This window comes from Leptomonas pyrrhocoris (genome assembly GCF_001293395.1).
Source record: "Leptomonas pyrrhocoris isolate H10 chromosome Unknown, whole genome shotgun sequence".
NCBI classification, from domain to species: Eukaryota; Euglenozoa; class Kinetoplastea; order Trypanosomatida; family Trypanosomatidae; genus Leptomonas; species Leptomonas pyrrhocoris.
In genome coordinates this window covers 153,814-180,932 of record NW_015438378.1, presented here as the reverse complement: position 1 = coordinate 180,932, position 27,119 = coordinate 153,814, and the positions used below count along the sequence as shown (strand labels likewise).

General features: G+C 52.9%; 6 protein-coding genes across 11 annotated transcripts; all 6 read right to left on the bottom strand.

Moving 5' to 3' along the window:
* Positions 1 to 1,145: 1,145 nt before the first annotated feature.
* ABB37_08101 (hypothetical protein) lies at positions 1,146 to 1,649 on the bottom strand (the record flags this gene model as incomplete). Its single annotated transcript, XM_015806982.1, has 1 exon — positions 1,146 to 1,649. The coding sequence occupies one exon, from the start codon at positions 1,647 to 1,649 to the stop codon at positions 1,146 to 1,148; it is 504 nt and encodes a 167-aa protein (XP_015654377.1).
* Positions 1,650 to 4,219: 2,570 nt separating this feature from the next.
* ABB37_08100 (putative mitochondrial folate/biopterin transporter) lies at positions 4,220 to 6,730 on the bottom strand (the record flags this gene model as incomplete). 3 transcript variants are annotated; one of them, XM_015806979.1, is made up of 1 exon in its annotated part: positions 4,220 to 6,730. In XM_015806979.1, exon 1 carries the CDS (start codon positions 6,173 to 6,175, stop codon positions 4,220 to 4,222), a length of 1,956 nt encoding a protein of 651 aa, XP_015654374.1. In that variant the 5' UTR covers positions 6,176 to 6,730. The 3 variants fall into 3 exon arrangements, with proteins under 3 accessions (XP_015654374.1, XP_015654375.1, XP_015654376.1); XM_015806980.1 differs by having other exon boundaries at positions 4,220 to 6,582; XM_015806981.1 differs by having other exon boundaries at positions 4,220 to 6,496.
* Positions 6,731 to 9,461: 2,731 nt separating this feature from the next.
* On the bottom strand, positions 9,462 to 11,681 carry ABB37_08099 (putative mitochondrial folate/biopterin transporter; the record flags this gene model as incomplete). Of its 2 annotated transcripts, none has more annotated exons than XM_015806977.1 (1): positions 9,462 to 11,681. In XM_015806977.1, exon 1 carries the CDS (start codon positions 11,490 to 11,492, stop codon positions 9,462 to 9,464), a length of 2,031 nt encoding a protein of 676 aa, XP_015654372.1. In that variant the 5' UTR covers positions 11,493 to 11,681. The 2 variants fall into 2 exon arrangements, with proteins under 2 accessions (XP_015654372.1, XP_015654373.1); XM_015806978.1 differs by having other exon boundaries at positions 9,462 to 11,662.
* Positions 11,682 to 14,277: 2,596 nt separating this feature from the next.
* ABB37_08098 (putative folate/biopterin transporter) lies at positions 14,278 to 16,629 on the bottom strand (the record flags this gene model as incomplete). Of its 2 annotated transcripts, none has more annotated exons than XM_015806975.1 (1): positions 14,278 to 16,629. In XM_015806975.1, exon 1 carries the CDS (start codon positions 16,405 to 16,407, stop codon positions 14,278 to 14,280), a length of 2,130 nt encoding a protein of 709 aa, XP_015654370.1. In that variant the 5' UTR covers positions 16,408 to 16,629. The 2 variants fall into 2 exon arrangements, with proteins under 2 accessions (XP_015654370.1, XP_015654371.1); XM_015806976.1 differs by having other exon boundaries at positions 14,278 to 16,619.
* A 1,891-nt stretch (positions 16,630 to 18,520) lies between these two features.
* Positions 18,521 to 20,816, bottom strand: ABB37_08097 (putative mitochondrial pteridine transporter ft5; the record flags this gene model as incomplete). 2 transcript variants are annotated; one of them, XM_015806973.1, is made up of 1 exon in its annotated part: positions 18,521 to 20,816. In XM_015806973.1, the coding sequence occupies exon 1, from the start codon at positions 20,690 to 20,692 to the stop codon at positions 18,521 to 18,523; it is 2,172 nt and encodes a 723-aa protein (XP_015654368.1). In that variant the 5' UTR covers positions 20,693 to 20,816. The 2 variants fall into 2 exon arrangements, with proteins under 2 accessions (XP_015654368.1, XP_015654369.1); XM_015806974.1 differs by having other exon boundaries at positions 18,521 to 20,694.
* Positions 20,817 to 24,323: 3,507 nt separating this feature from the next.
* On the bottom strand, positions 24,324 to 26,921 carry ABB37_08096 (putative folate/biopterin transporter; the record flags this gene model as incomplete). Its single annotated transcript, XM_015806972.1, has 1 exon — positions 24,324 to 26,921. The coding sequence occupies exon 1, from the start codon at positions 26,490 to 26,492 to the stop codon at positions 24,324 to 24,326; it is 2,169 nt and encodes a 722-aa protein (XP_015654367.1). The 5' UTR covers positions 26,493 to 26,921.
* Positions 26,922 to 27,119: the final 198 nt, after the last annotated feature.

Below are 27,119 nucleotides of genomic sequence, written 5' to 3'. Positions count from 1 at the left end.
CTCCCTTCATCAGCGTATCGAAAGCGAATTAGGCGGGCAAAACGACCGGCTCGGTTAGCTATAAACGCGTCCGAGATGGAGAAGCACTTCTTCTCATTTCTTATCCACAAGTTCTGTCTCTCTCTCTCTCTCTCTCTCCCTTTCTCTCCCTTTCTTTTCCTTTTCTGTTAAGTAAGTTGAGCGCTTCCACATCACCCGCCTTTCCCTCGCCAGCTCTGCAGAAAAGGCAAATGGAGAAGCGGAGTATAGGGTACCAGACAGACTACGAAAAGGGTTAAAAACCCAAAGCCAAAAGAAGAAGAAGAGGAGGATACGAACCGAGAAGGAATCTGCTTGCCTGTACCTCGGAACAAGCAGGAAACAATTAAATAAGAGCACGAGAGGAAAATTATAAGCATAATCAAGGAGGCCCGTCAACAAATGGGAAATGAAGAAGCGAACGTAATCGACGACGATCTTCACTCCCTAAAGGAAGGAAAGAAAAAAAGAGTCTCCCGCGGAAGAAGAAGAACTGCTTCAGCAGCCATTGAGCCAAGTCCTCCGCTACAGATTGTGCTCCAGGAAAAAAAAAAGAAAACAAAGAGGAGAAAACACGCAAAGAGAAGGAATCCAAGAAAATGGATAAGGGAGGAAAAGGGAAGCAAACAAACAGAAGAATACCCACGATTCGCAAAAAAAAAATTTCCTAGAAGAAAACCCCGCTCCATTTCGAGGCGAGAGTAAACGCACGCGTAGGTCTTTCTCCTTTTCCTCCCCTTTCTTTTTTCATGTTTTTAAATAAATTTTATTATTAATGTTTTTCTTGGTAGACGAAAAGAGAGCAGCGATTCAGCGCGCGATGATGACGTCCGTGCAGCATACCTTTCGACGATGTATATGCACGTGGGTCGAGATGCTGGAGCACCTGACGACCCCACTGGGTACAACACAGTTGCCGGAGCATCCAACAAACTCAATCACACACATACACACACACACAAAGCGTTTCCGTCTCATATTCGTTTTCTCTTTTCCCGTCTTCCTTTCCTTTTTTCGTGTTTCTAGCTTCACGCGAGTCATCACAAAGGGCGACGTTCGCAGCAGCTGCTGCTGCACGAACCCAAACTCACCGGCCTCACTCACACACGCGAGTGAGAGTGTGTTTGTCATTGTATGTGCCGGGTGTACGTTCTTGATCCCAATCGGACACCCGCACACCTTGACTCGCTGAAGCGAACAACACGCAGTGAGGTCAGAGCCGAAACTGGGGGAAAAAAAAGGGAGAGAAAGATGACGACGAAAATACTATATATATCACAAAGCGTCAAGTTCTGCAAGAAGAGAGTAGTGTAAAGCAAAGGGCAAAAACAAATCCGTAAGCCATGCGCATTACCCTCTTCGGGGGTCTCGCATAGTACGGCGCCATTCGTGTACGTTGCCTTCGGTGGAAAAACAAAAACAAAACACAGCAAAAAAACCCCCCCGACAACAGCGTGCCATGCGACCGGGACGCGATTAACGCATCTCCCGAACGCGTGGGTCTTTCTTTTTTTAAAAATTCTTTTGGGGTGTTGCGGAATGAAGTTGAGATTTTCTGCGCCGACAAAATACACAAAAGAGGAGGCGGGAAGCGGCACGCGGTGGCACTTCCTTTGCGTATGTGTTTTCATCGCGACTCAGCTTGGCGAGATGCAGCACACACACACACACCACAGTGAAAAGAAGAGGAAAATCGACGTAATTACAAAGGAAAAACAAACAAAAAAGAGAAATCAAACAAACAAACGCGCCGTACTCAGAGCAGTTTGGCTAAGCAGGACTCAGAGAGCAGCACCGCCCACCCACCCACCCACCGCAGAATCTTCTCGAGTCGTACGAAAGCTGTTTCACTTGACATTTGTATTTTCAACATCCTTTCTCTTTTCTTCTTTTGCTGGAGTTAGCCAGCATTTTCTTTCTTGTTCTTAAAAAAAATATTAATTTATAAATGATTTCTTCTTCAATGTGTATTGTGATAAAATAGGAATAAAAGGGAGAAAGAAAGCGTTAGAAGCAGAACAGACAGGAAAAAGAAAATATAAAGCCACACACGCACACACGAACCCTTTGGTTCCTTCAAGCGATGGGAATAGTTGCAGTTATCCGCCATCGAGAGATCAACCGCCTCGACGCCTCGGTCAAGCACGCCGGACACATGCTCACACACACACCCCCACACACCATGTAAAATCCCCAAAAACAAACAAACAAACAAACCAAAGAAGAAAGGAAGTGATGAATCAGAAAGAAAATAAACATCAGAAACCATCAAGCAGCTAAAAAAAAAATCATTAACTTCTTAGAGGAAAGGTATGAATTAATGAGAAATGATACTCTTAAGATACACTGCGTGCGCACCCACGCATGCGCAAGTACCACACACTGTTTTTTTATTGTTTTGCCTGCGTCGTACGAGAGAACAGGCGGAAGTAAGAGGAAGAAAGCGATGTAGGGTTCTTCTTGTTTTTCATTTTCTTTCTTTTGGAAAAGAAAACGGCGATATATGTATAGTTCGACGCCTGCCCGAGGAACTGACAGGAGGAGGAAAGAAGAACGCATAAGTGTAACGCCATCAATGAAAAGGAGGAGAGGGCGCGCGAGAACCTCTTTAGGTTCTGCTCCTTCTTCCCTTTCACGCGCATGTGTAACTCACTTTTCTCCCTCCTCCTCCTCTTCCCGTCCTTCGAGCGTCGAAACGCGCAACAACAACAACAAGAAGGAAGCAAAAGAAAAGCACTACATAAAAGAGCCAGAAGGGGAGGGGGGAGCAGCGAACATGTGAGAATTACAGGAGGCACGCATGAAGAGCCAAATTCAATTCCCCCCCCTCCTCTCCTCTCCGATCGGTGCGAGCGCGTGTGCCTCCAATAATAATAGAAGCTCTCTCAAGCACCCCATTCCAACAAAAAAAAAATAAAAAGAAAAAACCAAGAGAAATACACAGAAACAGACGACGCACACGGTGACGGACGTGTACGCTCGTCATACGCACTCGAGGGGAAGACGGGCCATCACACGCAGGCGCCGCCGCCACCTCGCGCCTTCGTGTCTTTCTGAAGAAGTCAGCTGCGGAAAACAAAAAAACAGTCAAGTTACTTCGACGGACGTAAAAGGAAAGAAAAGAAAAAAAGATTTGCGCCGACGTTATAGATATAAAAGAGAAGAGAAGGCAGCGAAGAACGAGGTGGATAATTGCAGCAAAGCGGGAAGCCAACAAACGAAGACAAGCAGCTGCAATCACCCCAGAGAGAAGGAGAAATGGCGGCGAGGTTTCAAGGCACACGTTCAAGATAGAGAGGGAGAGAGAAGAGAAAAACAAAAGAAAACAAAAGAAGAAGAAGACGTGCTAGCGGCTAACTTGTTATAAAGAATATTCAGAGAAGATGAATAACAGCGATCACGGCGGCAAGAAGACGAAAACACGAACAAGGGGAAAAAAGCGTATCGCACCGGCGTATACAACACACATCGCTTTTCACGCTGTGTTCCCGCCCCTCCGCACATAAACAATAGTAAAAGCAATTCTGATAAAAATAATAAAAATACACTTGTTACTTAAGAGAGACAAGAAAAAGAAGAAGAAGTAAAAGAAAAAAGGAGAAAGGAAAACCATAGAAGAAAAAAGGGCGGTAATCATAATTACCTCCTCCTCGTTAATTTTTTTTTAAAGATTAGAGGAAAAAACAGAGCAGGTTTTGGGCCTCTAGAGAGCTGCGCGGTTCGTCCAGGTGAACAACAGCGACGGGCCGCAGCAACGCACTGAAGCATGCGCCGTAGGCGTTTTAATTATCTTCGCTGAAGATAGCTTTTTCTCTTTTGACTTCTTCGTTTTTTTGTTTGTTTTCCATTCAAGAAAGAAAAAAGACCGGAAGCCGAACCTCAAACTTTGCTGCGGTGGCGTCTGTATAAAAACCCTCGGTGAACGCAAGAGTTCCAAAACACCCTACACACCACAGCAGTCGAGTCACCGACATTGGAGCAGATCCCTGGTGGGTCAGCAGTTGTGACGGAGCACCGCTGACCCCGCAACCCTTCACACCGCTTGTGCAAATACAAATACGTATATACATGTATATAAACAAATATGTGTTGCGATGTGTATACAGCGGTGAAGGAAACTGGGTAACAAAAAGGCGAAGGAAAGGAAGAAGAAAAGAAAAGAAAATCATGCACGACGACACCTTGTCAGCGCATTCCACTACTACTCCTTTCCCTCACGAGTCTCGCTCAGCGGCCCTCGCTCACTGTCCGTGTGCTCCGTCAGCACCTCCTCCGCCACCACCTTCTTGTCCACCTGTGCGCGCACCACGTTGCCGTCGATGTCGACGTCATCGATGATGCGGGCGATGGGCAGCATGAAGCTCAGCGGGATCGCCAGCAGCGGGGTCATGACGCTGCAGACGAAAACCAGCCACGGCAGATTCTCATAGTTGCACTTGTCGTTTTCCGCGAAGACGGGCCAGCCGTACTCCATGATGATGGCCGCAATGGACGACGCCGTGGTCTGGCCGAGGTTGGAGAAGCCGGCCATCAGCGCGTACACCACGCTCTCCGACCCGCGGGGGCACAGGCGCGACATCAAGACCACAAGCGGCATGAAGCCGAGCATGTACACGATCTGCTGCACAACGGCATCACCCCAGATGTACATGGCGTGGTCCGGAACGCCGATGTACTCGTTCCACCGCTTCACCATGATGATATCGAAGATGGCACCGAGCACCTGCAACACCGTCGTCACAACGTACGTCACCTGGTAGTTCTGCTTGGAGAAGAGGTACTTGAAGGCGGCCACACCAACCAGGCCAGCGATGTTGCCGATGACGCCTGCAATCGTGCTATAGAAGGTGAAGGTGAAGTTCGGAAAGTCGCCTTTGCATTTGTTGGAGTTCATGTAAAAGGTCTGCAACGGACTCACAGCGTGGATGTACACCACCGTGTTGAGGTAGGCAAAAACATTTGTGCGGGCGATGATGGACGGCAGGGCCCAGAAGGAGAGGGAGCAGCAGATGGTCGACACGACGACGCAGATGATGAGCAGGCCGAGGGTGTCGGCCAGGATGTTGCCGCACAGCATGGCCACCACCGCACACGTGATGACGATCGAGTAGGCAAAGATGCGCCAGTTGTCCGAGATCACCTCCTTGTTCATCTCGAAGACGCCGAACAGGCAGGGAACGGGCGGCTCACCGTAGTACACCTCCGCCTCGTCGTCACCGTTGTCCTCCTCGCTGTAGTGGCTCTGCACGAGCTCGTCCCCAAGCGCGTCCTGCACCGCCGCCTCCGCGTCCTCCGCGCTGGAGTGCTCCGGGTACGGCTTCTTTTCAGGGGCCGGCGCGTTCACACCGAGGTCGTCCGCACCCGTCGCCAGGCCAAGCCGCTCGCGCTCCTTGCGGGTCTCCTCCAGCATGTACAGCGCATCCTCGGAGCGCTGCACGCGGTTCTTCTTCTCGCCGTACCAGTTGAACAGGAAGATGAAGGCTGTGAGGAACTGCAGGGCGGCAGACACGAAGATGCTGATCTGCGGCTTGCCCAGGTCGGCCAGCGGACCGTTCATCACCGTGGCAATGATTGCACCGACCATAATCATCCACCATATGCAACCAATCAGCGCGGGACCGGGCTTGGGGTTACCGCGCATGAGGCGGCTGTAGTGGCCCTCCGACAGGATGTCCACGTTCGCCTTACCGTAGCACGACAGGAAGATGAAGGCGGCAGCGGTATCGGCGGAGCTCGCCTTGGCGGGCAGCAGGCCGTACACAAGCGCGAACACGGCACCGGCCACGCACGACACGAACATGTACCAGCGCTTCGTGTAGCCGAGGAAGGCGAAGCCGTCGCACATCATGGCGCTGAACGCCTTGATGGACCAGCCCATCGTCGAGATGGGGTAGAGACGCTGGTACCTGTCCGCCGAGATGCCGTAACGGACCCTCATCATGGCGAAGGTTTGATTGGTGAGAATCTGATCTGCGATGCCCTTACAGAAGAGGTAGCTGCCACCCAGCGCGATCACCATCCGCCATCCGAAGCCTTCCACGGCCTCGCCGAAGATGGGGATCTGGCGCGCCCACGGGCAGGAAGCGAAGAAGCGGGCCGCCTCGGGGTGGACGTAGCGCACCGCCGTGTCCACCGGCGCCGCGGGAGCATCGGCCATGCTTTGGTGGCCTCTGCATCCTCCACATCCTCGCGAGTGGGTTGGGTAGCCTCCGGGCCCACCATTGTAATTCACGAAAATGGCTGTCTTTATGGTTTGCTGTTCTGTGGTTCTCGGCCACACAGAGAATCACAAAGGAACGGTGAATCTTGCGAGCTGTTGTTCCTCGTCTGGAGAACAAGGAATGCTGCGGAGGCGGGATGGGGTTGGTGGTTGTGCCTGGTGTACTAGCGAGAGGAGGAGTGGGAGAGGGAGGAAGAGACGGAGAGCTGTAGCGGCGTTGAGGACGTAGCGAGAATATAATTAGCGTTGTAGAAGACTACAAACAGTAATGAAACGCAAAAGAAAAGAGAAGAAGAAAAGAGGCGACGACTATTATAGTGGAGTGGTAGGATTAAAGAATTTCTTTCAATACGCGGTTTAATGGCAACAGACGAAGAAGTGCGTCGGGGACAAGAGGAGATAAACCGAAGATAGAGACGCCCCCGGTGATGCGTGGTGGTTCGAGAGAAGGGCAGCGAAAATGCTAATAAAAGAGATACAAAGCGAGGCTCTTTCGGGGGGAGGGGGGGGGGGGGTTGGGCACGAGGCGAGAAGACGGAGGACGGACTGCTTGACTCGATGACTCGCCCCGAGCGATTCCATCCCCGCATACACACACGCAACATGACATACACATGTGTGCAAGGAAGCGCAAAGCGCAATGGGTTTCACGAAATCCCCAATGCCGTATTCACCTCTCACGAGGCGCGTTGTGACCGTGTCGTATTACCTTTCTGTCGTTTTGAAAATTGCAGATCTTTTATCGCTTCATACGCTGGCAAGATAGAGGGAGACGGAGAGAGGTAGGGAGGTAATAATAATAATAATAATAATAATAATAATAATAATAATAATAATAAACATAATAATAATAAACACCGCCTAAAACCGGAAGGTTATACAAGTACTTCCTCCTTTCTCCTTCCTCTTTTCTCTTTTCCTTTTGGTTTATTTTAATTTACTTTGAATTTGCCGTGGGCTAATAAAACCACTTCGCTGTATTGAGAGGACTTCGGTTTGTTGACGCATCTCCCACCGCCGTTCAACATCAACAACAATAATAATAATAGTAATGAAAAGAAGGCACCCAAAAATGATTATCATTCACGAAGAAAACACGTCTTCGCAGTACCCGGATTAAAAACACTGTGAGCTTATTTTATTGGTTTTTATCTCTAAAACGATGGACCCATGCAAAACAAGAAAGAAGGAAAGAAGGCAAAGAAACACCTCCTCCTCCTCCGACGACGATGACAACAACCACACAACACGAATACACATCGACTTCTCCGCCACACCAACATAAGGGCACTTGTGCGCTTGTCGTGCGTGCATGCCGCCTGGCTTTCGCGCCGCGCTCGTATTGTTCTATTTCCTTTAGGCACAAGAAAACGAAAGGGAGGAAAGAAATCCGCACACACGAACACACAGACGAGATAGAACTCAGGAAAAAACCTCCCCAGAAAGATGCTCACTCAGAACGACTGAGAGAGAGAGAAGGAGAGAGGGAGGGAGGGGAGATAGCGTGGCCAAGCATCAGCATACGTGTTCACGCTAAGTTGACGACGATGCAGGCGTGGTGGGGTAGTTAACGTAAAAAAAATAATAATATAGTCCGAGCGGCATGAGATTGCGCTTTCCTTCTTCGGTGGCGAACGTGAAGAGAAAGGGAAAGAGAAAACAAAATAAGACACTAAAAACACTTGACCCACAGCAAGAACAATCGAATCAAAAACCCCACACGGCAAATTCAAATAAATAAAGATATATATATATATATATATCTATATATATGTGGACTACGCAGAGATGCTAGCTCAGCGTTGTTTGCGTCGTACTGTCGCTGAACGCTCTTTCTTCTTGGAGGTCGTCCGTTCCTCGGCGCATTTTTTCTTTTCTTCTTCTCCCTTCACTCTGCAACCTAGGGGCTGCTGTGGTGAGGTTGAGTGTCGCCGCGGTCCATCACCACACGAGACACCAACCGTCATTCTACCCACACACACACAGACACACACAGAGACTCGCAGAAAGAATCAAAGCAAACAAGGGAGCAAAGGGGAAACGAAATGAACCACAACGAGAGCCCGGAGTTGCTGCGCGGGTCCGGCGGAAAATGGACAGGAGAGAGAGAAGGATCACCTTAATTTCTTCTTTGAAACACATGAGCGTGTGTGCGTGTGTGTGAGGGTTCCTCTTGTTCTCGCGTATCACATTTATTGTTATTCCCCTTGAGCCTCTGAGGGCAAGAGAGAATAGTCTGCGTGTGAGTGACCGCCCCAACTCCTCTGCGCCGCGCACACACACAGGCGAGAAGCCCGCATAAAGGAGGAAGAACGGTGTCGGGAGAGAACACAAATAGAGAAGCACACGGGGTGACGATACCCCTCCGCCCCCTTCCCTCTCACAGTAGGGGCATCTCCAGCGCAGTTATAAACCACCAGAAATATGAAAAGCAAGAAACCAGGAGGGAGAGAGAAACAAGGGCTACAACAGAAGAAACGAAAACGTACGACACTGAGACGAGAAAAACGAAGGGGCCAACAGGACGAAGGCTTAGTAGAGGATGACTTAGGAGATAGAAGCGAGAGAGAAAAAATCGACACAGCGCATCAGCTTTCATGGGAGAAACAACATTTTAGTACAGCAAAACAACAAGAAGATCTGTGGAGTTAACAGGCGTACGTTACAACAAGCAAAAGAAAGAAAAGAAAGTAAATAAAGGCCCGAGGAGGGAAGTAAAGCAACTCCAACGAAATAAAGCGGCAACGCTTTGGGTTGTAGGAGGAAGGCAGGCTTTTAAATGTGAGCTACCCCGTTCCACGTCCCCTCTTTGGACGGCGTGCGCAAACACGCCATCATTTCCACGTAAAACCCGCACCGTTGGGCGCCATGGATGGCCACCATTTCAGAAGTTAAGAGAGAAAAGAAGAGGAATCAGCCATGTGCGTAACGTGCGGTGACTGCTCGATGTCAGGAGGCGGTTGGAAAGCACATATATATATCAGCAGACACGCACACACTAAACAACCTCTCCCCGAAAATAAGACCGAGGCCAGTTGCTTCCAGCGAACGCGTGTGGGAGGGAGGATGGCTGAGGCCGGAAGCCGACCTCGCTGCATCGAAAACCATCGTGGACCGGCAACTCCTCACCGGAAGGTACTCCTTCTTCCCACTCGGCGTGCTTCCGCCGTGCCACCGCACATGGAGTTCCATACGATGCACCGGAGACGCCGGCGCCGCTTCCCTACTTGCCGGTCACGGGAGATGTGTCAAGGACCTCCTGCTCCGCGCTGTCCGTGTGCTCCGTCAGCACCTCCTCCGCCACCACCTTCTTGTCCACCTGTGCGCGCACCACGTTGCCGTCGATGTCGACGTCATCGATGATGCGGGCGATGGGCAGCATGAAGCTCAGCGGGATCGCCAGCAGCGGGGTCATGACGCTGCAGACGAAAACCAGCCACGGCAGATTCTCATAGTTGCACTTGTCGTTTTCCGCGAAGGCGGACCAGCCGTACTCCATGATGATGGCCGCAATGGACGACGCCGTGGTCTGGCCGAGGTTGGAGAAGCCGGCCATCAGCGCGTACACCACGCTCTCCGACCCGCGGGGGCACAGGCGCGACATCAAGACCACGACTGGCATGAAGCCGAGCATGTACACGATCTGCTGCACGACGGCATCACCCCAGATGTACATGGCGTGGTCCGGAACGCCGATGTACTCGTTCCACCGCTTTATGATGATGATGTCGAAGACAGCAGCGAGCACCTGCAACACCGTCGTTACGATGTACGTCACCTGGTAGTTCTGCTTGGAGAAGAGGTAGTTGAAGGCGGCCACACCAACCAGGCCAGCGATGTTGCCGATGACGCCTGCAACGGTGCTATAGAAGGTGAAGGTGAAGTTCGGAAAGTCGCCTTTGCATTTGTTGGAGTTCATGTAAAAGGTCTGCAACGGACTCACAGCGTGGATGTACACCACCGTGTTGAGGTAGGCAAAAACATTTGTGCGGGCGATGATAGACGGCAGGGCCCAGAAGGAGAGGGAGCAGCAGATGGTCGACACGACGACGCAGATGATGAGCAGGCCGAGGGTGTCACACAGGATGTTGCCGCACAGCATGGCCACCACCGCGCACGTGATGACGATCGAGTAGGCAAAGATGCGCCAGTTGTCCGAGATCACCTCCTTGTTCATCTCGAAGACGCCGAACAGGCAGGGAACGGGCGGCTCACCGTAGTACACCTCCGCCTCGTCGTCACCGTTGTCCTCCTCGCTGTAGTGGCTCTGCACGAGCTCGTCCCCAAGCGCGTCCTGCACCGCCGCCTCCGCGTCCTCCGCGCTGGAGTGCTCCGGGTACGGCTTCTTTTCAGGGGCCGGCGCGTTCACACCGAGGTCGTCCGCACCCGTCGCCAGGCCAAGCCGCTCGCGCTCCTTGCGGGTCTCCTCCAGCATGTACAGCGCATCCTCGGAGCGCTGCACGCGGTTCTTCTTCTCGCCGTACATGTTAAATAGGTGGAAGAAACACGTGATGAACTGCAAGGCGGCAGACACGAAGATGCTGATCTGCGGCTTGCCCAGGTCGGCCAGCGGGCCGTTCATCACCGTGGCAATGACTGCACCGACCAGCACCCACACCCAGATCCAGCTGATCAGTGCCGGACCGGCCTTCGGGTTACCGCGCATGAGGCGGCTGTAGTGGCCCTCCGACAGGATGTCCACGTTCGCCTTACCGTAGCACGACAGGAAGATGAAGGCGGCAGCGGTATCGGCGGAGCTCGCCTTGGCGGGCAGCAGGCCGTACACAAGCGCGAACACGGCACCGGCCACGCACGACACGAACATGTACCAGCGCTTCGTGTAGCCGAGGAAGGCGAAGCCGTCGCACATCATGGCGCTGAACGCCTTGATGGACCAGCCCATCGTCGAGATGGGGTAGAGACGCTGGTACCTGTCCGCCGAGATGCCGTAACGGACCCTCATCATGGCGAAGGTTTGATTGGTGAGAATCTGATCTGCGATGCCCTTACAGAAGAGGTAGCTGCCACCCAGCGCGATCACCATCCGCCATCCGAAGCCTTCCACGGCCTCGCCGAAGATGGGGATCTGGCGCGCCCACGGGCAGGAAGCGAAGAAGCGGGCCGCCTCGGGGTGGACGTAGCGCACCGCCGTGTCCACCGGCGCCGCGGGAGCATCGGCCATGCTTTGGTGGCCCTGCGCGTCGTCCGCCTCCTCACGGCTGTTGGTGTGACCGCTGCGCGGTGAGCCTGGCATTGCCTGGACGGAGCCGAGACGGCTTTCTGTTGGTGTGTGTGTCCCCGTGCAGGAGGGGCAGTTCGGCACACGCGTATCGCAGCAGAATCAAAGCAACGGTCGAGCCGCAGGGGGTCGCGGTGCTGACAAAGGAGAAAGAGAAAGAGTGCAGTGGGGGTTTGATTGGGCCTTTCCCGAGGAATCACGTCTGGCGCAGCGGTGCGACCAGCCAGTGAGGTCGAGGAGGCGGAGGAGGAGGGAGAGGGGGAGGAAGGCACAGGAGAAGAAGAGAGTCTGTGCACGTCAAACAGCGTCAGCAACATCAACAACAGGCGAGGAAAGGAGTGAAGCCTCTTCAAGTGTGCAGCTCCATCGCACCGTGACTAGGCGGCTCTAACACAAGCGAGGCGGTGCCCGCGTCCTCGTGTCTTCCACCGCGTTCTCAGGAGTATAAAGAAAGAGAAGGAGGAGCCGCGGTAAGCGAGCGGGACGCCAACACGCCTTCCTTCGCCACGGCAAGCTTCTGCAGGCTGCCCGTATTCCACCATTCTTCATCATCAATTCCTTTCGTTTTTGCTGATGCATTCGTACATATATATATGCGTGCATATAGGTTGGTCTGGTGTTAACGAGTCTGGGGTGATGTACAACAGGGGGTGCTGATACGTTAAAAGCGATAACAGATGTATGTACTGAAGTCACCAAAAGGTGACGCGAAGGAAGGGGGAGGAGGAAGAGAGAGAGGAAATAACAATAGAGAAAGACAAGCAAACACAGGAATGACGTATGGAAGAGAAAAATGGTGTTAAATCGCTCAGGTGAAAACAGGAGAGAAAAAAAAGTATGTTAGCGTCGGCTTCAAGGAAAAGAAAGAGGACACAAACAAAAATGAAGGCGTATGTACGGCGCACACAGCAGCATTCACGTCAACAGCAGCAGCAGCGACAACAACGCGAAAGGTTTATATAAATCGTGGCTGCGTGCGTGTGTGTTTGTGTTTGTATGGGAGTGAGTGAGAGAGGGTTTGTACAACAGTTCTCCCACCTATACGATGATTGTTCCTCGCTAGCGGCGTGCGTGAGATGCGGCATACAGGCTACACTGGAAAAAGAAAAGAAGAGAGAAAGACAGTGGGCACGACGTTCTGCGTGCGGTTTAAATCGCATTTGAAAACACCACAAAGAGGGGGTGTCTGTGATGTGTGTGTGTGTGTGCATGTTGAAGGGGTGGGGGGAGGGGAAGGGCAGAGATCGAGACACACAGCTTCTGCGAAGACGACGAGCAACGTCAGTATCCAGCGAAAGAGACAAACAAAAAAGGGAAGAAATGAGAAATGCATTCTATTTAAATACACAAATCCGTTTGACCTTTTGCAGCGGGTACACCTGTCTCGTCACATCGATGGTGCAGCCTTTTCATCTTCCCTGTTGTTCTTCCATAGAACTCATCCCGCAATCCCCAACCCCACCCCCCACACACATCATGGATAAAGAGCGCACCGGCGCAATCGTCGGAGGACACCGCTAGAAGCCAGCGGTGCTCTCCTCGGCATCATAATCAGTAACGTAGGAAACGAAAAGCGTGACTGTGAGGGGCGTTGTTCTTTTTCCTTTTTTGGGAAGTGTGGGCGTCTACAAAGAGCTCAAGTGGGGTACTCAGCTCCGCCCTTGCTCACCCCCTGAAAGGAGCCTACATGGCAACGCACGACCCTATCCTTCTCGATAGAAAGAGAGAAAGAAATAGTAGTAGAGGAACAAAAAACAAACAAACCAGCGGTGCTGAAAGAGAAGTACACAACAGAAATGGTATTCATCAAAACGAATTATAGAAAGAGTATTACTAGTAGAAGAGAGAGAGAGAGAGAAAAAAAAGAGCTCGGTTGGGAGAGGGCGGTTTTGTTTGTTTTTAAAAGAAGAAGAAGCCATTGGAGAAAGTAGAGGGATGACAACAGAAGAAATGAAGAAGGAAGAGTGGAGTCGTAGAGGGAGGAAGGAAAGAAAAAGAAAACAAACAAAAACCAAATACATCGCGAGAAGGCGAATTATTGTTGAGCGCTGCCGTTTGAAGGGGAAGAGACGAACATCTACGGACGTGGAACTCATCGAAAACGCCATGCGAACAACGACGACAACAACAACAAAAAAGAAGCGCTGGAGAGAAAAGTTCGATGATGATGATGAAATAAAAGAAAAGTAGCAAGAATGGCGGAGGGTGAGTGCGGCCCGCGATGCTGCTTAGACGGCGCTTTCCCCTCCCTTCCCCCCGCTCATTGTGTGCACTACACTGTCCGTGCACCATGGGCTTCGTGTCGTAAAATACGAATATTAGTAAGAAGAGCGAGGGCAAAAGTAGCAGCAGCAGCAGGGCATGACGGCGCATCGGAAGAGGGAGTCGGCGTGAAGATGACCGGGCTTTCAGAGGAGCAGCAACGGAAGAGGTTGCAGGGACGAAGAAGGGCTCCTCGGTGGGGGACTGCCCAATCAATACACACACACACACACAGGTGTGCGCATGTGATTTGACGAGCACACCCACGCATAGAGAACAGAAAGAAAGAGACGACAACAAGGCGCGGGGAAGACGGGCAGCCATCGGAAGCAGACACCGCGCAGTGCGGCTGACCATTTGCCTATGCGTAGCTCCTCGCTTCAAACGAAGAGAGAAGAGAGAAGCCACAGCAAGGAAAAACAAAATAAAAGAGCGTCTCGATGCATTACTAAGATAATTACGGTGCCATCACCGCATCTCTTTTATTATTATTTCCTTCTGTCTTTCAACGCCTCAATGCCGCTCTCTTCCTCGCTTTCTAGTCCGACTCGGAGCTCTCAAACGGCTCCACCGCATCCACCTTCTTCACCTTCTTGTCCTTCTTGTCCTTCTCCTCCTCCTTCACCTCCGCCTTTACCTGCTTGTGAATTGCGTGTCCGTTGACATCGATGTCGTCGCAGATGCGCGCTGACGGCATCATCAGAAAGCCCAGTGGAATAATCAGAGCAGGGATGGCGAGGTGACCCGTGATGATCAGCCAACGCGCGTTGCTGTAGTCGCACGGCTTCACCTTCGTGTCGATGGGCCACGCCAGCTCGACCAGCAGCGACCCGATCGTGTTCGACATGGACGAGCCCAGGTTACCGAAGCCGGCCATCAGCGCGTACACCATGCTCTCCGACCCACGCGGGCACACTCGCGAGAGCAGCATCACAATGGGCATGTATCCGAGCATGTAGCACAACTCGTACACGATGGCGTCCCCGCAGATGTACATGGCGTGGTCCGGGATGCCGATGTATACATTCCAGCGCTCGACCATGACGAGATCAAAGACGGAGGCGACGATGCGGATGATGACGGTGATGCACATGACGACCTGGTAACGCATGTGCGAGAACATGTACGTGAACATCGCCACGCCGACCATGCCGGCCACGTTCTGGATCACCGCACCAACGGTGTTGTAGAAGGTGTAGGAGAAGTGGGGGCCGCCCGGCACGCACGCTTCATCGGCCACGTAGAAGGTGTCCAGCACACCCGGCAGCGAGATGTAGAGGACGAAGTCGAAGTAGGTGAACACGTTCGCCTTGGCAATCACGCGCGGCAGCGTCAGGAAGGCGCAGACGCAGCACACCACCGAGACGGCGATGCAGGCGTACAGCAGATCCCAGATGGTGCCGAGGATGGTCACGCAGGCCATCGTGATGACGGCGCACGTCATGACCACACTGTACACAACGATCTTCCAGTTGCGCACAAAGACCTCCTTGTTCACCTCGACTGCGCCACAGCAGAAGGTGGCGATGTCGGGCTCCTGGAACTCCGTTTCGTCGTCGTCTGCGTAGTCGTCTCCGAAGGCCAGATCGGCGTCGTCGGCCACGGCGACGGCGTTGGAGAAGCCGACAAGGTCGTCGTCGTTCTCGCCCTCCAGCGGCTCCATGCGGATGGTGCCCTCTTCAGGTTGAAAGTAACTCACCGTCTTGTTGCCGTCTGCCTTGTCTTGCCGCCTCTTCGCGTGCGCCCTGACGCGGTGCTCCCGACGGGCGATCTTCATATCGTTGTACAGGCGGACCGCGTCCTCGTGCCGCTCCACCTTGTTCTTCTTCTCGTCGTACCAGTTCATGATAAATATGATGCAGGGGAAGATGTGCAGGGCGGCGGCGACGTAGAGGCCAATCTGCATCTTGCCACCGTCGGACAGGGGGCCTTGAATGAGGGAGGCGATGATCGTGCCGAACATGATCATCCACCAAATCCAGCTCACCATGGCTGGTCCGGCCTTCGCGTTACGCCGGATGAGACGGCTGTAGTGGCCCTCGGAAAGCAGGTCCACGTTGGCGCGGGCAAATACGGAGAGGAACATGAAACCTGCCGCGATGTCCGCGGACGACTTCTTTGCCGGAAGTAATCCGTAGCCGAGGGTAAACGCAAAGCCGATCAGGCAGGACCCGAACATGTACCACCGCTTCGTGTAGCCGAAGAGGGGGAAGATGTCAGTGATGACGGCGATGAAGGCCTTGATGGAGGTGCCCATCTTGGTGATGCCGGCCAGGCGCTGGTAACGCACCGCGTCGATGCCGTACCGCTTCGACATCATCGGCTGCTTCGAGAAGCCGACGATGTTCTCCGTTATGCCCTTCATCAGAAAGTAGCAGCTGCCGAGCGAGAAGATGAAGACAGGGCCGAAGGCCTCCACGGCGATTCCGAGAACAGGGAACTTGCGGACCCACGGCACGACCTTGAAGAAGCCCACCGCATCTGGGTGCTCCGCCATCGCGACAGCGTCGTTGGGCGTCATATCAAACACCCCCGGCACTCCGTCGTCGGGGTTCTTCGCCGGCGTGAAGTTATCTGGCGTGGCGCTGTCGGCCGGTGCGTCCGCTGCAGCGTCCTCGCGCCAGGCGGTCTCGCCAGCCGGGACCGCAGCGTTCGAGAACGACGACATCTCTTTTTTTTGAGTTCTGGTGTGTGTGTGTGTGTCTGATGCCCACGTGGGTGGGAAAAAGCGGACAAAGCGAAGACGAGGTGAAGCGCGAGATTGCTGAGGTTGGTGTTGTTTGATAGCAATAATAATAATAGAAGAAGAATAAAAAGCTGGAAGAGAGAGAACGACTCCGTTTTAAAGAAAGGAAAAAATAATAATTAAGCAATATTACTGCGTTGACCTGTAGAGGAAGAGCGAGAGGAGGGAGAGGGAGGGGGAGAGGAGAGGAGTGACGAGGCTTTCATGATGAAACGAGGAGGATTGGGATGCGGAGTTCTATCGCGAAAGAGGCAGGCAACGAATAAAAAAAGATCGGTGCTGCTTCAGATGCCCTACCGTGCCTTTCGTTCCTTCTTTGCTGTCTAGGCCATTGAGAGATGACCAACTTTCATTGCAGGGAAGGACAACCGTAGCATCAAGGAAATTAACGCTCGATAGCGGTTTGCGATCGAATACAGAAGAGGATAAAAACATATATGTGTATGAGAGGAGAGGGGGAAGAACAAAGAAGCAAACAAATTAAAAATAGAGGACCAAGCATTATATATATAAATATATATAAATATAAAGAAGAAGAAAGCATCGTTGACACGCACACACGCATACACACGCACAGACGATGAGAAGCGCACACCGTGAATGAAATAAAAACCCTCGTAAGAGAGGGAGAGAGAGAGTACAACACAGCGAAGAAAGAGAGAGGGGGTGGGGTGGCGTGGGAGAAACATTACCAATGTAAACATATATATATATATATAGAAAGGATGAAGAAACACGTGCTTGAGAAGAGATCGTGGTGAGAGGAGAAGACATCAGCTGCGCGCGAAGGAGCCCACGGCGCATCGGAGTACGCAACGGCTTCTTTTTTCCTCTCTTCTTTCCGCACTGCAGTCAATGTCTCCGTCACCACACAGCGTTTGTTTATTCCTTTCCCGGTTTAACTCTTAAAAGAAAGGTGAGAGAGGAAAAATAGAAGAAAAATAAGAAGAGGAAATCAGCCGACACGTTAACAACATTAGTCGGCAGGCGCGCAGATGCGTACCTTCGCATATATAAATAAATCAATAAAACAAAGGAGCGCGCCGTGACCGAGTCGCACGCTCTCGGATGCAGAACAGTAGATTCGACTATATAAATACGTGAATATCAGTAACGTATGGAGAGAAATAGGGGGCGTTAAAAAGTGGATAAGAAATCAGAAAAGAACGTGAAGCCCGCGAAATGTGTGGGTGTGGGTGTGCGTGTGTGCCAATGAAAATCAAAACAAGAAAAGAGAAGGACGTTGACTCAACAATACACAGAAGAAATAGTATTACGCTAAAGGACTGACACACACACACACACACACACACACGGACAGACGCACACGCGCGGAGAGGTTCAAGGTCTTTCGTTTCCTTTTCAGTTTCGTTCAAGGAAAAACATAAAAAACATAAAACAGTTAAAGGGAAAAAAAGAGGAGGCGGTGACCACAAGGCCTCGCGATCTTTTCCCCTTCCTTAGTCCTTGCACGATGCACGCACTTTCCGACAGAGCGGCAAGACAATGGGGTTGTGTACTGCTGCTCCTGCGCTGTTTTCCTCCTCACATCCCTCCCAACAAACGATACCCACCAAACTGGAAGAAAATGGTGTGATCATTGAAAAACGAGAGGAGCAGCAGCATCCGTGAGAACGAAGTAGAGGAAGACGCTGCGGTGTGCGCACGCTTTTGGTACCACGGAGGGCACGACGAGTTGACCATCGCCACACACGATTGGCGCGGCACCGAGGCGAGCGTTCGTTTCTCGTTTTACCTCCCCCCGTTCTTCTCTTCTTCCCACACTTCTCGCCTCACCGCATTGTAAGCACGAACGGCCACGAAAGTCGCCGCGGAGATCAAAAAGCCGGCAACACGCCCTGCGAAAGCCGATTCCATCACCACGAAAAGAATAGAGGAAGAGAGAGAGAGAGAGAGAGAGCACCGACGAGTGCAGGGAGAAGGGGTGGGCTTCGTTCTCCATCGAATAAAAAAAAAGAAGCCCCGGTCATCTCGTTCCGCGTCTTTTCCTCTTCTTCTCTCTCCTCTCTCTCCTCTAAGCGTTCGTCTGCTCGTGCAGCGGCTCCGACGCGGTCGCCGGTCGACCTGCCCCCAGATCCTTCTGCGCACGCTCCTTCTCAAGGTGCTTCCGCACAACGTGGCCGTTCATGTCGATGTCGTCGCACATGCGCGCACGCGGCAGGAAGAGGTACGAGACGGGAATGATCAGCACGGGAACGGCGAGGTGGCCTGTGATGATGAGCCACGGCACGTTGCTGAAGTCACACGGTGTTGTCGTCGTGTCGATGGGCCACGCCAGCTCCATCAGCAGCGACCCGATCGTGTTCGACATCGTCATGCCCAGGTTGCCGATGCTGGACATGAGCGCGTACACCATGCTCTCCGACCCGGGCGGCACCACACGCGACAGCACCAACACCAGCGGCATATAGTTCAGCTGGTAACAGATCTGGTACACGATGGAGTCCCCGCAGATGTACATGGCGTGGTCCGGGATGCCGATGTGCAGGTTCCAGCGCTCGACGACCATCAAGTCAAAGATGGAGGCGACCATGCGCATAATGACGGTGGTGATCATCACCATCTGGAAGCTGTGCTTGGAGAAGACGTAAGCGAACATCGTCACGCCGACCAGGCCCGCCACGTTCTGAATGACCGCACCGACGGTGGTGTAGAAGCTGTAGGGGAAGTGGGGGCCGCCCGGCACGCACGCCTCGTCCGCCACGTAGAAGCTGTCCAGCGCACCGGGGAGCTGAATGTAGAGGACGAAGTCCAAGAACACCGCCACCTCCGTTTTGGCAATCACACGCGGCAGGCAAATAAATGCGCCACCGATGCACACCACCGCGACGACGATGCAGGCGTACAGCAGATCCCACGTCGTGCCGAGGATCGTCATGCAGGCCATCGTCCCAACACAGCAAATCATTAGCGCGCTGTAGCACACGATCTTCCAGTTGCGCAGCACCATCTCGCGGTTGACCTCGAGGCGGCCGCCGCAGTAGGTGCGACAGTCGCGCTGCACGTACTCCACATCATCCCACTCCTCCGCTGTCGTTGCCTCGTTGCCGTCCAGCGTGGCCACCGTGTGCGTCTTCGTCGGCGTCACCGCTTCCCTGCCTAGCTTGTCCTTCGCCACCAATAAATCGTTGTCGTCGTGTTGGTCGTGGTGGTGGCTGTTCTTGCTCTTGCGGTGCTCGTCCTCGTCGTCGTAAATCAGCTGCTCCGTTGTCTCCTGCGGGATCCCCATCCGCACGTCCTCCCCGCTCACATCGGAGGAGGTGTCCGGCGCACCGACGGGTTGGAGGCGCGCCACGCGCAGGTCCTCGCGCAGTCGCCGTGCGTCCTCGACACGCTCCTCCTGGTTCGTCTTCTCACTGTAGCCGTTGAAAAGAAAAATAATACCCGGCAGCAGGTGCATCACCGCGGAGACGAAGATGCCGTTCACCGTCTTGTTCTGATCCGCCAGCGGTCCCATGAGAACGGCGGCGATGAGAGTGGCGATGAGGATCATCCAGTAGATCCACGTCACCAGCTGCGGCCCTGCCTTCGGCGCACGGCGGATCAAACGGCTGTAGTGGCCCTGGGTCAAGATGTCCGAGTTCATGCGGCAGAAAGTGCAGAGGAAGATGAAGGCGGCGGCCGTGTCTGCCGACGCCGGTTTGGCGGGCAGGAGGGCGTAGCCGAGACAGAAGCAAAAGCCCACCACGCAGGACCCGAGTTGGTACCACCGCTTGCGGTAGCCGAAGATGGCGAAGGTGTCGGAGATGGTAGCCATCAACACCTTAATGGACGACCCCATCGTCACCACGCCGGCGAGGCGCTGGTAGCGGGTGCCGTCGATCGTGTAGCGCTTCATCATCATGGGCTGCTTCGAGGCGGAGATGATGTTCTCGGCCAGGCCGTTGTTCATGAAATAGAAGGCGCCGACAGAGGCGGTCAGCTTCGGCCCAAAAGCGGCGATGGTGTTGCCCAGCACCGGAATGCTGCGCGTCCACGGGCAGGCCCGGAAGAGGCGTCGCGCCCCCTCGTGCGGCGTTTCCTTCGTCCACCGATCGTTCGCCGCCGGCGCTGTTGCTGCGGGTGGCTCCGCCCGCTCCATGCCGCACGGATCGTCGGTGTTGCCGTATTCGTCGTCCGTCAGCATGATGGCGTCATCGAGGGCGTTGTGCGCGTCAGCTGACGCGTGCGGTGACTGGGAAGGCATCTTGGCGTGATGGTATGAAAACGAAAGCAGAGACGTAGGATGCGGAAAGGGGATAGATGTATATATTAATGTATAGAGGTTTTTTCCTTTCAAAAAGAGCTCCTTCAATTCCTCTTTACCGTCTTAGTTGTTGTGCGCGTTTTAGTCATTGCAAGGCAGATTTGTGTTGGGGTTGTTGTGATGGAAGCGGTACGCGTGAGAAGAAGATGGCAAGGACACACACACACACACACACACAGAGAACAGAAAAGAAAAAAATAGTAAAAGGCAGGAAAAGAAGCTGAATGACGATGAAGCCGGGGCATTTTGCGTACCGCGCAGCCGTGGAGGTTTCAGTACAGTTTTTAAATGAGGCCCGAGCCACGGTGAAGCAAGCGAGAAGACCCTATCGGTGTCCGCTGAAGGCAGACGAAAGAAAAAAACCACCACCGGTAAAACAATAGGAGCAATACTCCATACTAGCAACGAGAACGCGCTATGAAGTTGCTTCCCCGTGAGCCCTGCTCGATCCATCTCACCTGCGATACCTCCTTTTCTATTTATCTCCTTCATATCTTTTCGGGGTAGAGATTTAAGATGTCCTCAACACGAGAGTAAAAACAGGGAAAACAAGGAAAACCAACAGAAAGCGACGATGACGACGCAACCATAAAAAAGAGGCCTTTGCAGGCTATCGCAAAAACCAACATATATATATATAACTAAACTAAATGAATGTGGGAATATTTGAGAAGTAAAACAAGGCTGAGATACTCGCGAAGGACCTGCCACTTTCAGCCCACGAATCAGAACAACAAGAAAGGAGAAGAAGAAAAGAAACAGAAACAGAACAACCCCACCGTAAGAAAGAAAGGAAGAAAAAATGTGTGGATAACAGCCCGCATTGGAAAAGAAAAAGCGGGGGTGAGAGAAGCGCGATAACGCAAACGTACAGTGAAACTCCAGCAACAACTAACAACGGCGTTGCCATTAATTGTCGTGCATGACAGTTCCTTTTTTTCCCCTCCCATTCTTTAAAGATGGTTTATTACTGTTAACGGTCTAACTGTATGACGCAAACACGCACACACACACACACACACCATTTTTTCTTTTAATTTTAAACATCCCACTTTCGCCTGATAACTCTGGAAAGACCAGACTAAAAAAACTCAGAGAAAAAAACAACGACAACAAAAGTGGCTTCTCCCGTTTCCTCTTCCGTCTGCTGCTTCGCCGTTCTCTCTTGTTTGCTTTGATGCCTCGCACGGTCGCCAGGCGCGTCACGGCGAAATGCGTACTTCGCCTTAGCAAAGAAAGGCCAAAACCAAGCTCAGCACAGAGCGTTGAGCATCGAAGAAAGAAAAAAAAGAGGCGGACAATAATGTATCACAACCAAAACAAACACGCAATCAAACATACAGAATACATACACACCACAGCAGCACCACAGCAGCAGCAGCAGCAACAAGAAGGAGGAGTACGAAAGACGATGGCCGAATTTTTCAAGACGTACCGTCCGCACCCTCCTTCCCATTATGATTCTTTATTAGCTGCCTCGAGGGGAGGGAGGGGGGTACGTGCCGCCACGCACGGCGGACGAAAAAGACCTCAAATACAAGCAGAAAATTCAAACAAGCAAATCAGAACAGACGAGTACAAACCACAGAAAATCGAGCGAGAGAGAAAATAATAAAAAATCAGTATTGAGAGAACACAACAACCGCGCGTTTATCTCTACTCGCACACACACACACACAACCAACCTCACACGCGATGGTGAGCAAAGAGCAGGGGGAGGGGGGAGAGAAAGAAAGAGAGAGGTGAACGGCGTGTATATATATATATATATTCGGTTCTCCCTTCCTCCCTTCTCTTCTAAACGAAACACTCGGACAACAAAAAAGAAACCGCTGCACGAAGGCGATGAAAGGTGCAAGGGAGAATCGAAGAGAAGGAAAAGAAAAAAAACAAAGATTGCCGAGAAGTCATACGAAACGACACCCGTGCTGGGTCCGCGAATGCCCCTTCTCACCCAGTTTGCCACACCAAATCGCACGAGTTTAGCTTCTGGCACTGCAGTGACATAAAACGTAAGGCGACGGCATGGGGACGGTGATAAGAAAATGGTAGTAGTCATAGCAACAAAGACAGCAAAAGCGCTTGGTGCGATCACTAAGCAACGCCCAGGAAACGATAGTAATAATAATAATTATTATTGCTGGAAAAGGGCTGAATGACCGCGGGTTAGATGGAAGAAGGGCTCAAGAGAAAAACACACGCGTTTAGTTTCTTTATTAGAAACACATGTATCTCGCGCACATTGGGGAAAGCCGGATGGCGTGGAATGGAACAAACCAACATGCAAAGGAAAAAAAGGAAAGACGCTGAGGTGCATTTTCTGGGGCACAAGTACGCATCAGTGATTATCACGCCCATAAAAAGACACGCCTTCACCGCCAACACGCGTCAGGCAGTTTCAAGGGAGACGAACGGGCAACAAGCAAAGGAAACCGCAGAAAGAAGAATTTAGGTGAATACCTTTCCTCCGACGGGGGGAGAAGGTAGCGCTGTCATCAAAATGAAAATAACAAAACAACAACAACAACGCCAGAAGAGCACTAATGATAATAATATTAATAATAATAATAATAATAATAATAATAATAATAAAAACAAAGAAACATAAAGTGCGTGCGGGAGAGAGAGAGATGGATGACGAAAGAACAAATGATAAGCAGACTTGTTCGTGTCACTTGTGCGGTAGAAACCACCACCACCACCGTCACCACAGACGTCACCACGAACACACGCCGCAAAGCCGCGTTCTCACGCTCACCTCCTCTTTATTACTATTATTTTTTTTCTCTTTCTTTCTGTATTGGCACGGGAGTTGCCAGCGGACGGGGAAAAAAGCAAGGCGCTGCACTGCAGAAAACAAACACGCAAAGACTCGAGGATTAAAAGGAAAAGAAGAAGTCACCGCCACCGCCACGGCGAAATATCCGAAGCGGAGCGGACGCAAAGAGGAACACGACGACGAAGTGGAAAAGAACGGATACACAAAGGGGCGGTGGCGAATAGGGATCACGCGTAGGGAGAGCCAGAGAGCGAAAGGAAGAAGTAAGTTGGCTCATGGCCACGATTGCGGTTGCAAGAAGAGAACACGGAGAGATGGAGAAACAACAATGAAGCACACACACAAACTCACTCACACAAGGGAGGAAACAAAAAGTCATGCTTCACGGAGATCGGCGAAGGCTACGCAGTACGTACACGAGAAACATAACAAAGAAGAAGACAAAGAAAGGCATGCATAGCCACGCGCGTTTACCTATCCATGTCGGAAGCAGCTGTGAAAGGAGAGCGCAACGACGACGCTTGCTTGAGAGAGAGAGAGAGACGAAATATCGCCCTTTCTGTCGCTGCACCCCCGATTTAAACAGTCAGGACGGTGTTATCGGGGTGACAGGTATGTGTACACCACCGGGGTTTTTTTTTTTGAGTAGGAAGGAATGAAAAGAAATAAAGACAAAATCAAAACAGGAGGAAAGCTCGAATGCTCTCCTTCTCTCTCTCACTTACACATATTACTGCGCTTGCGTTGAGAGAGACTTGCTCGAGTTCCCTCGTCGTGCAGTTCGATCCCCCGTCACTTACCGGCCGTCTCCACGCACGGCTCATTCACAGTGCCCAGCTCATCGTATAGGGCAGCGCCATCGTTGCCCGCATTCTGTTGACGCTCCGCCTCCGCCGCCGCCTCCTCCTCGGCGCGCTTCTTCTCGGACCTCAGCTGGGCATGAATCGCATGCCCGTTGACGTCGATGTCGTCGCAGATGCGAACACGCGGCAGCAGCAAAAACGATAGCGGCACAATGGCGAGAGGCATGAGGAGGTGGCCGATGATGATGAGCCAACGCACGTTGTGGAAGTCGCACGGCACCTTCGACTTGAAAGGGAAGCGGAACTCAACGAGCAGCGAGCCGATCGCGTTCGACATGGTCTGGCCGAGGTTGGCAAAGCCGGCCATCAGCGCGTACACCATGCTCTCCGACCCGCGCGGGCACAGGCGAGACATGAGCAGCACCACCGGCATGTAGGAGAACATGTAGCAGACCTGGTACACGACGGCGTCCCCGCAGATGTACATGGCGTGGTCGGGGATGCCGATGTACAGGTTCCACCGCTCGACGATGACGATGTCAAAGACGGAAGCGATGATCATCAATGACACACTCACGCACATGGTCACCTGGTAGTTCTGCTTGGAGAAGACGTAGGTGAACAAGGTGACGCCGATCATGCCTCCAATGTTCTGGATCACCGCGCCAACGGTGTTGTAGAAGGTGTAGGTGAAGTGAGGGCCGCCCGGCAGGCACTCCTCGTCCGCCACGTAGAAGGCATCCAGCGCACCGGGGAGTTGGATGTACAGGGTGAAGTACATATAGGTGAACACGTTCGCCTTGGCAATCACGCGCGGCAGCGTCAGGAAGGCGCACACGATGCACACCACCGACAGCACGATGCAGGCATACATGAGGTCGTAGGTCGTGCCGAGGATAGTCACACACACCATCGTCACCACACTGACCGTCATGATCACGCAGTACACGACGACCTTCCAGTTGCGAGAGACCACCTCCTTGTTGATTTCAAAGGCCCCGAAGAGGCAGGTGCGAATTGCCAGCTGCTCCTCTTCGTCAATTTCGTCCATAGCGGCGACGACCATGTTGGGGCTCGTGCCGCCCTTCTCACTGTTGTTGCTGTCACCGTTGGGCACGCCGTAGACGTCCTGCAAACCGACCAGGCTGGGATCACCGAGTTGGACCTCGTCGTAGATGGCGCCGTCATTTTCAGGGTGGAGGTCCTTCTTGACCGGCTTCTCGAGCAGCTCATCCCCAACGTCCGAGGTGGAGCCGTCGGCCTGCCGCGCCTCCGCCTGCGCCTTCGCGAGCGCCGCCTTCGCGTAGCGCAGGTCTTGCAGCCGCTCCACCACGTTCGGCCGCTCGCCGTACATGTTGAAGATGAAGAAGATCGCCGTAACGAACTGCAGCACCGCGGAGACGAACACGCCAATTTGGGTCTTGCCACCGTCGGACAACGGACCCTGGATGACGGAGGCGATGAGGGTGCCGGTGAGGATGCACACCCACAGACAGCTCACCAGCGACGGCCCCGGCACCGGGTTGCGGCGGATCAGGCGGCTGTAGTGGCCCTCCGACAGGATGTCCACGTTCGACTTACCGAGGCAGGTGAGGAAGATAAACCCCGCCGCGATGTTCGCGGACGACTCCTTCGCGGGCAGGAGGCCGTAGCCAAGGGCGAACGCCGCGCCGCCGATGCAGGAGATCACCATGTACCAGCGCTTCGTGTAGCCGAGGAAGGCGAAGGTGTCTGTCATCATCGCAATGAAGGCCTTGATGGCCCAGCCCATGCTGTACAGGCTGGCCAGGCGCTGGTAGCGGTCTCCGTCGATGCCGAAGCGTTTCGTCATCATCGGCTGGCGGGAGAAGCCGATAATCTGATCCGCGATGCCCTTGCACAGGAAGTAGGCCATGCACAGCGCCAGCACAAAGGCCGGCCCGTAGCCCTCGACGGCCCCGCCAACCACGGGGATGTTCCGCACCCACGGGCAGCCCGCGAAGAGCCTCTCGGCGGCTGGGTGGACAATGGTGCCGTTCGGCAAGATAGTGCTGCCGTCCTCGGTGCGGTGCGGCGGCGGCGGCGCGGCGTCGAGGGGGTCCCCCACGGCCGGCTCCGCGTAGTTCGTGCCGGACTCCCTCTCCTCCCCGTTGTGGCTGCTGCGGTCGGGGGAAAACATCGTCCTTTCACTTCTGGCTTTCGCGCGTGTTTGTTTGTTTGGTTTGTTTGTTTTGCGGTTACATAAAGAAAGTAAATGAATGAATGAATCAGGAAAGCCAGCAGCGTTGAGCCGCGTTGCGCAGGCGGGAGGTTCACGTAGGAGACGGGGAAAGAGAGAAGGCGCAAAAGGAATGACGTACGTTGACGAGGGAGAAGTAAACGGTCGCAACAGCAAGAAGCGCGTGCTTAACAAAAAAAAAAACTGACGAAAGAGAAAAAAAGGAAAGAAAGATAACGGAACCCGTACGTATATATGTATATATCTTAATGTGTATATGCGTGTGTATATGCGTATATGTATGTGGGCGGGTGTGTGTATGTCCTTCTTTCTTCTGCTGGGGCGCGAGAATAAAAATTAGTATTATTCTTTTGAAGCGTAGTTGGCTCTGTGGAATGACCCGTATTGAGAAGACGAGGAAAGAGAGGAAGGTGATGTGCGGAGTCGGCGAGGTCGTGACGGAAACGAGGGGAAAAAAAGAGGAGGGGGGGGGGGTGGGGGCGGCCAAGGGTGCACAGGGTCCGGCGAGCGTCGCGTGGTTGGTGTCCGTGACCCTCTAATTCATGAAGGCAACGCCAGCTCACGGTC